At 54.3% G+C, this 13,341-nt stretch overlaps 1 protein-coding gene across 4 annotated transcripts; it reads right to left on the bottom strand.

The window, feature by feature from the left end:
• Positions 1-645: 645 nt before the first annotated feature.
• Trabd (TraB domain containing) lies at positions 646-13,070 on the bottom strand. 4 transcript variants are annotated; one of them, XM_042265410.2, is made up of 10 exons: positions 12,408-12,540; positions 7,318-7,382; positions 6,930-7,008; positions 6,237-6,403; positions 5,779-5,919; positions 3,896-4,006; positions 3,660-3,799; positions 3,329-3,501; positions 3,140-3,251; positions 646-824 (listed from the first exon to the last, which is right to left on the bottom strand). In XM_042265410.2, the coding sequence occupies exons 1-10, from the start codon at positions 12,523-12,525 to the stop codon at positions 743-745; spliced, it is 1,188 nt and encodes a 395-aa protein (XP_042121344.2). In that variant the 5' UTR covers positions 12,526-12,540; the 3' UTR covers positions 646-742. The 4 variants fall into 4 exon arrangements, with proteins under 4 accessions (XP_042121344.2, XP_076412677.1, XP_042121345.1 ...); XM_076556562.1 differs by lacking the exons at positions 646-824; positions 12,408-12,540 and adding exons at positions 1,682-3,018; positions 12,930-13,070; XM_042265411.2 differs by lacking the exons at positions 646-824; positions 12,408-12,540 and adding exons at positions 1,682-3,018; positions 12,626-12,735.
• Between the last annotated feature and the right edge of the window lie 271 nt (positions 13,071-13,341).

Raw genomic sequence — 13,341 nt, 5'->3', positions numbered from 1 at the left:
GGAAGTTTTTCACCGCCCAATTAAGGGGTTGGCGGGGGCACGCCCAGAAGCTTGGCTCTGATTGGTTCTCGCTCTTGTTCGTCCACTTCCGGGCTTCGAGAAATTGCCGGGAGAAGTGGGCCTGAGATGCTCTCCAAGCTCTGGCACCAGTGCCCCGGGTCAGCAGAGTTCTGAAGCGCCCACCCAGGTGACATGTGACAGACTGAGTGAGGTCCCTAAAAGACCACCAGGGGCGCCCCCAACTAATGGGAAGCTAACAGCCATCGTTAGCCCGGGTCCCACTGGGTGCTTGGGTTTGGCTGGTTCTGTCCATCACACATAAAGCCAGAAACTGAATCTTTGAGCTGTTTTATTCAGAGAGCCAACAATCTAAGACAGTAGTTTAACAACCTAAAGATGTGTCTTTCATCTCATCTTTAGCCAGCAGATTATGTAGGTAAGTAAACAAAGGCTGTCAGTCATTCCAAAGTTTAGTCTTGCCCCTCTGGTCAGTCCGTCAATCTTGGTTCAGATTTATGCAGTTGGTGCTTTTCTCTCCATCATCCCCTCTCTGTAGCAGGGGGAGGTTTGCAAACAAGGGCCCGAGTCTGTCGTTCTTCCTGAGTCAGCTGTTTGGATAAGTTTTATGCTTAACTCAGAACACACTATCAAATGTGTGTATGTAGATTCCTTTCTACAATAAAGTACAAATATGTTCTTAGAATGTAGAATATGCAGTGCCCTCCCATCAGGGCAATTTTTCTCATGTTTTGACCAGAGAAGGGCCAGAAATCTTGTCAGTGTTCCTGGGATCTGTGGGACAGGTGGGAGCTGGCCACCTAAAACTTAATACAGAGACAATTTGCATCAGCAATTGTACCAGGGCAAGGCTGAAGCAGAGGATGGACAATGGGTCAGGGTAGGGGTCTGAGCTTACCTGGAACCTGGGTTCCATATACAGAACTTCTCTCTGAAGTGATCACATTTCCTTTTCTCCCCATTTTGTGTCTGTCACTTGCAGTCTAGGTGGATATGAGCCTTCATGGCGGAGGTAGACAGCATCCAGTGCTCAGGAAACCTATTAGTCTCCAATAGGAGACTCTGAGCATGGACAAATGCACACATCCCTTCCTGGCTGTGTCTCTTCATTTCAGCCTCTGCCTTCAGTTCTAGACCTTAAGAATTCACATCTGGAACTTTTCCTGGGGCCACAGTGGGCTTCTAAAGCTACAGTGAACCTCGCCTGCCCCTGGAGCTGTGTGGTTACACGAGTGAATCTCCCTCCTTCTGCACGGGAGGTGGGATGATGTGTACGCATTCCTCTTTTTTGTGAGAGCAGGGCTATAGCACCTCAGCCCCGGCCAGAGCATCTGTGCTCTTGCTGCTGCCACCAACACGGACCTCACTGGCTTTGCTCTGGCCGGGAAATAATATACTCCCGCTCCCACATCTGTCAGGCATTGAAGTGTGAACCAGAGGGTATACAGGTGCTGAATGCATGCACTTGGCTGGCACACAGATAACCTTGCTAGATACTAGTGAGCACCAGGGGCCAGCCTGTATACTTTGCTGAGATGGATAGTGTGTACCCTGGGATGCAGGAGTACCTCTAGCATCCTGCAGACCTGGGGGCAGATGACAAAAGAGGAAGCCAGTCCCCATCACCTGAGTCCCATTTTCATACACTGCACAAAACGGGAGCTTCCAAAATTAAAATTTATTTCTCTTTCTAGGGAATGAATCCACGAGTGTGAGACAGAAGTACACAGCCCAACCAGCCCTGTATCCCCTGCCCAGCTCAGTGTTTCACCTGATTTGGCAGTCAACACAAGGATATTCAGAGTGGTCTTGGTCTTGCCAGGCTGTGCAGTATGTCAGGAGCCCCAGCCTGTACACATGAATGGCTGGCGTGCACAAGCCAACCATGGCCTTAGGTTTGTGGCCCATAGTGGGTCCACTACTGTCCAGTTTGGGCATCCCACCTAATGCACAGGAATCAGGTCAAGCCCCTCCCAGCACCAAGGGCAGCCAGGGAAGCAGGCTGATACTTGAGGCAGCCCAACGCCACACTGAGCTGTAGTAGAGTCGAGCAGGGGCTGCCCTGGACCCCCATCTGACTCTCTGACATACACTGCCCACTCGGGGCACACGAATACAAATAAAAAGACTTCTTTGTCCTCGCTGGATTTAAGGCTTGTATTTCCTGATATTTGCTTCAGTTTGTTTTTTCTTTGACGTCAAAATTACCTGAGTAAAAAACTTTTTGACATTAAAAAAACAAAAAACCAAACCACAGACTCTCTGCAGGTAGAGATACAGCTGGCAACGCCACATGCATGTCTAGGCCAGCCAAAGGCCTACACACCTACAGGAAAGAGCTGCATGGACACCCAGCTCCCCAAACTTGCCGGCCCCAAACCCACAGTGAGATGCACTCGGGGCCAGATGCTCCTGCCGGCCAGAGCACAAGGCACAGTGAGGTAGGTAGAGCAACAGCTTGCCAGGCCCACCCTGGGGTTAGGTGTGGGGCACCTCAGTGCCTTCCCTCAGCTTCTGGCCCTTTTGGAATTAGGCCGCTGGGTCCTGACACTGTGGACGGCCCTGACGCCCATGGGTGGCCCCTACAGTGTGTGTATGGGGCTGCTGGGAAGCCTGAGCTCAGACAGTTAAATATTCTTTATTTGGGTGGGCTGGGCATGGGGAAGGTAGGATAAGCCTGGCCTAGGCCCCCATAGGGGGTGGCTTGGATGTATCTGCACCCAGGGACATCTCTGGACAGGTGATGCCAGCTCCTCGGGAGCACCAGATGTGATGCAGAGGAGAAGAGCCCCTGGGTGTGGTCTCTCCTTTGCATGGTCCTCCTACCGGCCTGGCCGAGCCTCGCTCACCCTCTGGAGGCAGAACTGCGCAGCAGGCAGTGATAGGACCAGGTTCATGGTTCGACGGCCCATCCAGTACAGACTGTAGCCCAGCAGGCCAAAGAAGGCAGCCTTCACGGCCAGCCGGGACACTCTGCCCGAGATGGACGGAGGGGGAACTCTGTGGGAGGGAGAGGTGTGGTAGGCCTGGCTGGAGCATGTACTCCCAAGGTCTTCCCATCTATGGGTCACCACCACGTGCAGTTGCAGGGATTTCCAGGTGGGGTGGGGAAGGCACTCACGTCATGATCTCCTGGATGTTGAGGTCGGTGCTCCAGTTCTTCTCAATGCCAGGCACATGACCCATGCCAACAACACCCACAACCACAGATGGGACGCACTTCCTGGGCTCAGCTGTCAGGGGAGGGTGAAAGTCAGTGGCAGGCACAGAACCAGTATTTAGGGAGTTCCCCCCCTGGCCTGTCCATCACCATCGGAGGCGCGGGGAAGCTCAAGGCGCCGTGCAGCCTGCCGCAGCATGTAAGTCAAATAGACATCACGCTCTGAGACAATGGTTCGGTGCAAGTCAGGGAACTCCCCGATCATCTCTGCCATCATCTGCTCCAATAGGTCCTTCTGCTTGCAGCGCTCCACATCGTCTTTGCTGAGGACAGAGGGCATGTTGCTAGCTCAGAGGGATAAACAGGGATTTGCTGGCATACTGTGGGGATGGAGACATCGGAAGTCTTGTGTTGCTGACTCAGGACAGGGACCAGAGCAGGTGGGGAATGTGCCATGAATAGGCCAGGGAGGCTGTCCTACCTGATTGGGTCTGACAGGAAGCACAGGCCCCAGGCCAGCTTGACCTTCTGCCAGAAGGAGAGTGCAGCAATGGCCCTCTTAAAGGTGACAGGGATGGGCCGGTCACCCAGGTGGAATTTGCAGAACGGTACCTTGCTAGCCTGAGGTAGAGGCTGGGTGTTAGGACTTGTGACACCAAGGAGGCTGCCACCAGCCCCCACTAAGGCATCCACAAATCCCTTAGGCCTAGCACCCACCTCCTTGAAGGCTTCCCTGAACTCGCCACCAGGGGCCATGCCCAGCTGCTCAGTGATGTGGGCAGACACCTTCAGCAGCAACATCTGCATGAGTCCAGACATGAGCCCATTCTGCAGGAAGAGGAACCATGTCAGCTATACTGCAGAGTGAGTAAGGCAAAGCAGTATGAAGATCCCAGGGTGCCCTTGAGTTAGGCCCCAGCCTATGACTGGTCTCAGGCCCCTTCCAGTGGCCAGGGGCAGGCCATCCTGGGGCATGAGGAGGGTCAGACAACAGCAGGTCATCTTGGCTTCAAGAATCATTCAAATGTGTTGCCTCTGAAAAAAGTTTTCTTATAGGATGGTCAACTATAGAACTTCTCTATAGGATGGTCTTCTTTATAGAGAAGGAGCTACTGACAGGGACCACCTGACCAGGGGTCGGAGGCAGGCACAGGCTGATCCTGAGCAAACTAACAGGGAACCTCAGTACTTGCCACATCCATCTGCGGAGGGCAACATGAATGCCTAGCATCCACAGTGGCCACTGGCTGCCTCTGGTCTGGTCAGGCCCTAAGGTATGGATCAGTCTGCTGAGATTCCACCCTGCATGGCTGGCACTTCCTTAGGAAGGATCACTTGTGAGCTGCTACATGGACCGTCTACTCTACCTTCCCAGGAAAGTCTGGCCCTTGATTCAGGAAAGTGCACTTGGAGATAATTTATCCAATAGGAGTGTCCTTATTTACCTGACTTAGGGGATAGGCTGCAAAGTCTAGGCTGACCATGAGATTTATTTTATTGTCTGTTTTTTAAAATGTAGCCCTGGCTGGCTTGGAAACTTGCTTTGTAGACCAGGCTAGCCTTGGATATGCACACAGAACTGAACACACAGAAATCCACCTGCCACTGCCTCCCAAATGCTGGGATTAAAGCTGTGTGTCACCATGCTCAGCTTGTGGAGCTCATGGGTCAGGCAGTACCCGCTTACTGCTGGAGGAACTAGAGCTGATGACGTCAGCTGTGCCCACAAGGCCAACCCACAATAAAAACTGGACACCAGGACAGTGGCCCCCTGGTGGGCAGCACCTGTGCATGTTATCACACACTGTTGCTGGGGAGACTACATGCCATCTGAGACTCCTTGAGGGACGAGGGGCAGCAGGTGCCAGCCTCTCCGCTCTGTTGACCCTTACCCAGGCCCTCACTGTTGGGCCCAGCCAGCTGCCTGGCTCTTCTTCCAGTGGAGTATGGACCCTCTGTTTTAAGGAGAGTGCATGGGGGTTGGGGACAGGGATGACACATGACTGGTATTAAACCCACACCCGACTGAATGATGACTTCTTCTTACAGGGTATCCAGTAAGGGTCTACGGTGACACCCCTCATCTGGGAGATTCCGGGGTGAAAAGTGCTCAGCCTGTCTGGGACAGTCACATAAGACTCTAACACTCATTTCCTTCAAATAAGAGGAGGCGTACGCTGCAGCTGGGGCAAGGCATGCCTGTGCCCTCTGAAAAGCAGGTCACAAGGATGTGCTCCCAAGTGTTGCTTCCCCTAGCCCTGCAGGGCTGGGGCAATGTGGAAGACAAGGGACACACAGCAATGAGGTGGGCCAGACAGGGCTCAGACCCACCACTGCAGCCTAGGAAAACAGGCATCAGCTCTGCCCTGTCCCTGCCTTGTGGAGGATCCTTATCCATCTCCCCTTCCAGCCTCGATCCTCTTTTGGGTGAGAGTGGGCTGGCAACCAGGGTACCATTGCGATGACCAGAAGGCTGGCCCAGGGAGGAGCCTGCCTGCCATCAGCTCAAAGGAGACTCTGGCTCTACAGAGAAGGGCAGAAGCTTCGGGCCCCTATGTAGCCTGGGCACCCAGAGCCCGTGGGGCGGCTCCTATGCGCACCTGCCTGACAGCCTGTTGGAGCTTCTCCAGGCTGACCTCCTTGGCCTCTCGTAGCAGCGTTCTCTCGTCCATCTTCAGCATGGACACACGGTACTGGCAGAGTTCCACAACGACCACATCCGGCTGCACCTCCCGGATAGTCTGTAAAGCAAGGGCCACACTCTAATAGAACTCTACCGGCACTTCCACACTGGACAAGGAGCCCACACCAGGGGGCAGCCAGTGCTAACAGCCTGTGTGGCTTCGGTGACAAATGCTAGAGAAAAAGCAACCAAAGGAAGCCACGAGACAGCTTTCCTTGTCCAAATGAAGAAGCCTAAGGCTTTGAGTTGTGGAGCAGGAACCACTACTTATCACTCCAGGGGACTCCAGAGTTAGAAATACCTGCTGCACAGCTCTTGCCTGGTTGCCCTGGACTGTGTCCCTGGAGGACAGGCGGACACATGCATAGTGCTCACCTTCACTACATCCCGCTTGCTGTCGTCACTGAAGTGAGCAGTGCCCACCACATACACCTTGCTCCCATCCTCGGCCACCAGCTGGGTCACAGTGCGTGGAAGGTTGGGCCGCTCACGCCGTCTCTTCAGCTTCATCTCCAGGAGCAAGTTGAAGGCGTCCACATCAGCTGCAACAGCAGCAGAGCCACAGTGGGCTGGGGCCTGACGCCAGGGCACAACTGCCCGTGTATTGGTCCCAAACTCTGTCCAGGCCCTCAGGGAGAACTGACTCCCACTGGACACATCATCTCTGGCAGGCAGAGCACTTCACACAGCTGGCGGACCCAGATGACCGGGCAAGCCGCCTGACCACATCTGTGAGCAGAGCACTATCTGAGGGGCCCGGGCAGGAGCTCTCTCACCTCCGTCAACTGGACCCAAACTGTCATAGGAGAGTGCTGGGGATGGGGGGAGAGGGGGTAACCAGGTGCCCTGGAAGTGTCTCGGTCATACGCATGGCCGGACTTAGGGGAAGCAGAGGCTCTGGGCAAGCATAGGTTGGCAGCCAATTTCAGGATATTATAAGGCACCTGAGTGTGGTGCGGGGTTCCCGCTGCCTTTACTCCCTCCCCGAACTGGGCAGGCCACTGATGTCCCCACCCCCTCCCTGGGGCCCAGCATTGTGTCTATACCAAGTCCTGAAGGGAAACATACAGATGTTTTGAGGGTCTCCAGAAAGCACCCTTGGCACTGCTTCTGAGGCCCCTGATGTCACCACGGGTTCCATATCAGCCTGCAGAGGGAGTTCAGGTAAGTGTCCAAATACTTGGGCCCCACCCCACAGGCCAGGCACACACCAGACCTGTTGTACCTCCTTAGCAAGCCCAAGAGGGACCATTTGCCTCAGGCCTTCCCCACGGAAGTTCTTGCTGGACTCTAAAAACCCTAGTTATCAAGTTAGGTCTCTGTAGAGAAACAGCTAAAGGGGCCAGGGTGGCCCCACCAGGAGCCTCACTCTGCTGTGTGCAACAGCAAAAGCTATTTCTGGGCTGGGAAGAGGGCTGTTTAGAGGATGTTCCACCAGCCCCCAGCTCTCCCTTACCTCTTGAGCTGGCTTCTCCTCTCCCTCCATGACTGGACAGCAGCTTCCTGACTGATGTAGGATGCCTGAGGAGACAGATAATAGTTCTTACCCAGGGTCCCAGGGACAGGATCAGGGATCACTGTGACAACAGAATTGGGTCAGTCTTGAACAACCCTTAGGATAGGACCTTGGCCTTCCCGTGCCTATACCATTGACGTCTTCCTGCTTAAATGTAGGCGGTCTGAGGTCTAGGGTCCTTTTGGGATGTGCCACACTGGTGAGAGGCCAGCAGCCTCCGTGAGTAACATATGGGATGGCTGTGCACAGGGGGAGTCTCTGGCATGCAGGGGCTTTGACCCACAACAGGCGCAAACACAGTGAAGCAAACCTGTGTCTCTGAGGAGCTGCACTGACTCCTCTGGGGTCACTGCAGGACACAGTGCTGTGGCTGCTGTCCCCATGGTGGGAACCCCAGAGCCTTTGTGACAAAGCCACTTCAAGGAAACCCTCCATTCTTTTTATAACGATGGCCACAACTGTCTGGCTACCAGCCAGAAGGACAAAGACTAAGCAAGAAGACGGCATCCGGGGAGCCAAGACAGTTTTCCAGTTTAAAAGACCAAGAAGCCTAACATGAAAGACACTGTATTAGAAACTTGACAAGGGGCGGTACCCTGGTAACCAGTCCCTGACACTGTGGTTCCTTACTGCGTTACTGGGAGCCCCAGGGTTGGGGGCCCAGAGTGTCAGGTGGTACAGAGTAACACACTGACCAAAGAGGACAGAGGCAGCTTCAAACCATGGCCCAGCAAGGCCAGCAGACTCACGGACCTACCAGTGGTCAGATACCGCCTACCTGGCAGTCATACATGTACACATTGTCTATGTGCCTGTGTGTGGGTATGTGCACATGTTTGGGTGCCTGTGGAGGCCAGAAGAGACAGATTACTCTGGAGCTGGAGTTACAGGTGACTGTGATCCGGAGGCACCTGATATAAGTGTTGGGAACTGGACTCAGGTGCTCTGCAAGGGCAGTTTGACGCTCTTAACTGCTGAGCCATGTCTCCGCCCCGCCCCACCCCACCCCACCTATATAGTTTTAGCAAAAAACATGTAAAGGTATTTCAATTCCATGCTGGTGGGTTTCATGAATTATAGAAGCTATTTCCTCAAACAAAACAAAATCATCACCCATAACATATAGGTTACTTATAACAATGTTATATTTGTTTTATATATGTTGCTTTAACAAAGAAGCGTGTAGACTGTGGCTTATAAGTTTTGGTTTTACTCAATTACTGGGCAAGCCTCAATGAAACATTTCACAATTAGGATAAGAATTTATACTGTACCAAGCTGATAATAGAAAAATAAATAAAAAAGTAGGGGAAAATGCTGGGCGGTGGTGGCGCACGCCTTTAATCCCAGCACTCAGGAGGCAGAGGCAGGCGGATCTCTATGAGTTCGAGGCCAGCCTGGACTACCAAGTGAGTTCCAGGAAAGGCGCAAAGCTACACAGAGAAACCCTGTCTTGAACCACCCCCCCCCCAAAAAAAAAAGTAGGGGAAAAAAACGAAGCGCGGGCGTGCGTGTATGTGTGTGTACCAAATATGTCAACATTATCCAGCCCACAGGAGCTGAACAGTCAAGACAGGAATGCTTAGCAGACATAATGGTCCTGGCTGGAGAAACCCCTTTAAAAATGACAAGTTTACTGGAAAAATCTGATCCTTGGGCGTAGTAATGTTTTTAAGAGGTTTTTTAATTTTTGTTTTTTTTTAGATTTATTTATTATGTATACAGTATTGTGCCTGCATGTGTCCTCGCAGGCCAGAAGAGAGCTCCAGATCTCATTACAGGTGGTTGTGAGCCACCATGTGGTTGCTAGGAATTGAACTCAGGACCTCCGGGAAGAGCAGTCAAGTCAGTGCTCTTAACCACTAAGACATCTCTCTAGCCAAAGAGTTTTTATTACCAATTATGTATATTTGTGTGTCTGTGTGTGTTTTGTGCACACGAGTACAGTACCCACAGGGGAGAGATACCCAGAAGCCAGAGGTACAGGTGGTTGTAAGCCACCAGAGGTCAAACACCAGTTCTTCTAAGAGCAGTACTTATGGGGAGCAGTGGCACACTCAGGAGGCAGAGGCAGGCGGATCTCTAAGTTTGAGGCCAGCCTGGTCTACAAAACAAGCTCCAGGGCAGCTAGAGTTACACAGAGAAACCCTGCCTGAAATTTTAGAGCGAGAGCGAGAGCGCGACAGAGAGAGAGAGAGAGAGAGAGAGAGAGAGAGAGAGAGAGAGAGAGAGAGAGAGAGAGCGCGCACAGTACATGTTCTTAACTCCTGGGTTTTGTAATATTAAGGAACTAGAATATTCTAGTTTTCCTTCAGCTACAGCAAGAAAGGATGATTCTGTTTTGATGTGTCTGAGTACCTCAGTAATGCGTACTGAGGGAAATGTGCCCTGGAAAGAGCTGGGTCAGAATGGGGTATGGTAAGATGACAGTGGTACCCCGCAGACCTGGGGACTTTCTGGGTTCATTTTGACCTACCGCTTTTGTCTGCACACTTCTCAGAGCTGTCAGCTCCCCACCCCAGCCCTGTGTCTCCTCTGGTCCTATTGTGTAAATGTGATTCAGGGGTCTCTCTGGGTATAATCAGACTTCTAATGCTGTGGTCAACAGTAAAACGGGGGCAGGCAATCCTAAGCACTATTAACCTTCTGCAAGAGGAACTGGAGCAGGGCCAGGGTGGGTTACAAGGCAGAGGGCAGCAGACACTCGGAGATAGCCTCTGAAACCACGTGCTCCTGGCCTTATGGCGCTCCTGGCTGTTAGAGAGGCAAGCACAACTTAGCTTCCTGCTCTGCCCTAGGGTCCCCCTTCTCCCAGGTCTGGAACCTATCCTAACATGCACCCTGGGCATTTTATATAAAGATCAGCACATCTGGGCAGTGCCATTGCTGGCTCAGGGCTTGTGCATGGCCAGGACTACACTCAACCCCATGGCATCTGCTCACAGTTTCACCCTATGGGTCTCCTTTCATTAACAGAACGAAATGCTTCAAAGAAACAGGAACAGGGAAATCAATGTACTTGGACGGGGAACCTGCCTTTCGGGACAGGGTAGGGACTGTCCCCCCAACTCCATGGAACCCCAGTCAAGGGCAGGGAGTGTAGCCCAAACAGGGACCAACAGTGAAAAGGGAGAGTATCGCCCTTGTTCTGGATGAGCACCCGAAGCAAACCGGTAGTCCTAACAGCAGCACCAGGCTGCCAAACATGAGATGAAAACTTAAAACATCCTGTGCAAGTGGGCGGGCCAGCCAGAGGCTGCAGCAAATGGGAAAGGACCACGTCGTCTCTGCCTGCCCTGCCCTCTGAGAGGTGGGGCGGCTGCAGGTCTGCAGTAGCTCCGTAGATCTACCCTTCAGAGCTTGCTTAGGGTGCCTCTGAGCCTTTGGTGGGGGGGGTATGGAGGCCACCAAAGCTGGAAAGCTGGCTCCAGACAGCTGTGGAGAGTCCTTGGCTGGTCCACAGCAGGACTGGCTTCACCTCCAGTCACCTCCAGTCCTGTGGTAGGTGGAGGAGGCCACAGGCTGGTCAGGAGCCAAGCTCTGAGCCCTTTGATGGTCAGACACCCAAACACAGCACCAGGACCCCTTGTGGCTCCCAGCCCTGGGGCATAGGCGCTCGTGCAGAGCGGTGCCAGTCGGTGGGGGGAGGTCAGGCCTCCCTGACAAGAAGGCCACTGACAGCCTTTCCACACCACCTCCCCCGAGACAGAAGCCTGTGATTCTGAGTCCCTGCCACCATCAAATCTATGCATTTTCTGATCCTTTGGTTTCCTGCCTCTCAGAGGCAGTTTCATTAGTGACTAGTGCCTCCTCACCCTGCTCATTATTTCTGACCGAGCAACGGAGACAGACAGACAGACCTCCGCTTTCATACTCACCTAAGCATCCAGCCCCTGGACCTGCACTACACTTGTTACGTGTCCTTTTCAGACATAGTCAAGCTGTGTGACCTCCTACTGCTCAACCTCCCCAGGGTGAGCAAATCGCTTCCTAAATCCCCAGCAGTTAGCAGACAGTTTCCAGACCGGCTCCTGGCCAAGACCACACTGTAGACTTTTGCAGGGTAAAGCCAGAGAGCTGTGATTTCTGTCAAACCGGCCTCTCACCAGCTCTCCCTGCTGAGCAGGACTGTAGGAGACACCGTTCCAGATCTGCTACCAACCAGGCAAGAAGATGCTTCTACATGCTAAACGCCAAAACTTCCAGCATTTGCTAAATTTCTAGGGGAACTAGGCTTAGACCTTTGAAAATTCCCAGGAATCTGCGGCTTTAAGAGAAAAAACGCTGGCTCAAAGGTCAGGAAAGGTCTCTTCATGCCAGGGCTCACGGGGAGGTATGGCCCTGGCATAACAGGTCTAAGTAACCATAGAGGTCCTGCCTGCCCAGCCGCACAACTGTCTCTCTCTTCTGGATCCTACTAATCCGAACCAAGTGTGTCCTACCCAAATTCACATACTGAAAATCTCAGCCTCGAAGTGATTACATCAATAGGCAAGGGTTTTAAGAGGCGAGTGGATTCAGATGAGGCCATAAGGCAGATCCCATGATGGACCTGGTGTCCTTATAAGAGACACTAAGCAGCTGTGAGAACACAATGAGAAGGGACCTCTACAAGACAGGCAGCGCCTTCATTAGCAACCCAAAAGACTAGCGTTCGACCTTGGACTCCCAGGCTCTGAAAGTATGAGAAACAGACGTTTGTTCAATTTCTTAACCCACAAACCCCTGTTACCACCCCGAGCTGACACACCCATCACGCTCTGCAATCTCCGAAAAACTGCTTCTCAGATGGCAGCTTGGCTTCCTACCCCTCGTCAAGAGCTGACCACGACCAGATGGAAAAATCTAGACAGGCCGTCAGAGCGCACTCAGAAAACCAAGAGAGAAAGAAATAACAGGGTGTACAGAAGCCCTGGCCGCCTCTTGTCCGTTTCTGACGCCCGGGCACTGCCGGACCCAAGAAAACCTGCTCCAGCAAGACGTGTTTTACCCAAGTGTGGCAGAGCCGAGGGCCGGAAGAGGAAACACACCCGAGGTGAAGAAGCCTAGCCGGCCCTCCCGGGACCTCGTTTCTGTCCACCTGGAGATGCCCTGTCGGGGCCTGCAGGCTCTTGGTGGCTGTCCACTCTGCCAGAGCCCTGCTGGCATCCTGCCCACAGGTTCACGGCCACCGCAAGACCAGCCTTCTTAGGGAGGCAAGAGAGGGAGGCCCCGGGACAGACAGCAGAGTCTCACAAGACCGGCGAACCTGCAGCGCCTCCGCTCGGGGCGCACGGCAGCCCGGAGGCGGCTGCCCCCACTTCTCGAGAAGCTCTTGACGTCCCAGAGCCAGCGGAGCGCTGCTGAGCGTCCGGGTTGTCTGTGGGACTCGCGAGCCCGAGAACCGAGATCTCTCCCCCCGTCCTGGGTCAGCCTGACCCGGTGGGATGCGTGCCCCTGCTCTCCGCAGTCCCCCACCTGCAGCCCGCGCCCTCCCGCGCGCGCGCGCCGTCGAGGCGCGAGGAGTCCCCGCCCGCCCGCCCGCCCGCCCGCCCGGCCAGGCCACGGCGTACCGAGCGAGGCGGCGGCGCTCCTCAGCCGGCCTCCATGCGCGCGTCGCCGGGCTGACGGGGTGAGCCGGGGCGGGGCGGCCGGACGGGCCGGACAGGCCGAGGGTGCGGGCCGCGCACGGCATGCCGGGAAACGCCTCCCAGGGCCGCGCGCGCGCGAGACCCCGCCCCCGCCGGGGTCTGAGCGCAGGGCCCCGCCTACCGGCCCGACGCCCCCAGGTCCTAGAGAGCAACCCGGAGCACGCTGCGGGGTGGTGGTGTGGGGGGAAGGTGCTAACCCCACAGCCAAGTCTGTGCAATGGGGCTGTGTACTTAAGGCGTCCGCACGGTGGCCTAGCGTCCAGGGAGCAGTCAGCAGCCCAGGAAAGGGACAGAAACTAGGGATCGTACGACGCGCCCTTGGGGAAACACATGC

Source organism: Peromyscus maniculatus, chromosome 20 (genome assembly GCF_049852395.1).
Source record: "Peromyscus maniculatus bairdii isolate BWxNUB_F1_BW_parent chromosome 20, HU_Pman_BW_mat_3.1, whole genome shotgun sequence".
NCBI lineage: Eukaryota > Metazoa > Chordata > Mammalia > Rodentia > Cricetidae > Peromyscus > Peromyscus maniculatus.
This window is presented reverse-complemented; position numbering and strand designations above follow the sequence as displayed.

Bases quoted from the DNA above. Each gene is read 5' to 3' on its own strand.
- Trabd (XM_015995079.3), bottom strand. From the start codon at position 12,525: ATGCCAGCAGGGCTCTGGCAGAGTGGACAGCCACCAAGAGCCTGCAGG. The intron at 6,404-6,929 runs GTATGTTTCCCT...CTGCTGTTGCAG, and splicing joins TGGAGACCCTCAAAACATCT to CTGATGTGGACGCCTTCAAC. The intron at 5,920-6,236 runs GTGAGCACTATG...CTTGCTTTACAG, and splicing joins GCAAGCGGGATGTAGTGAAG to ACTATCCGGGAGGTGCAGCC.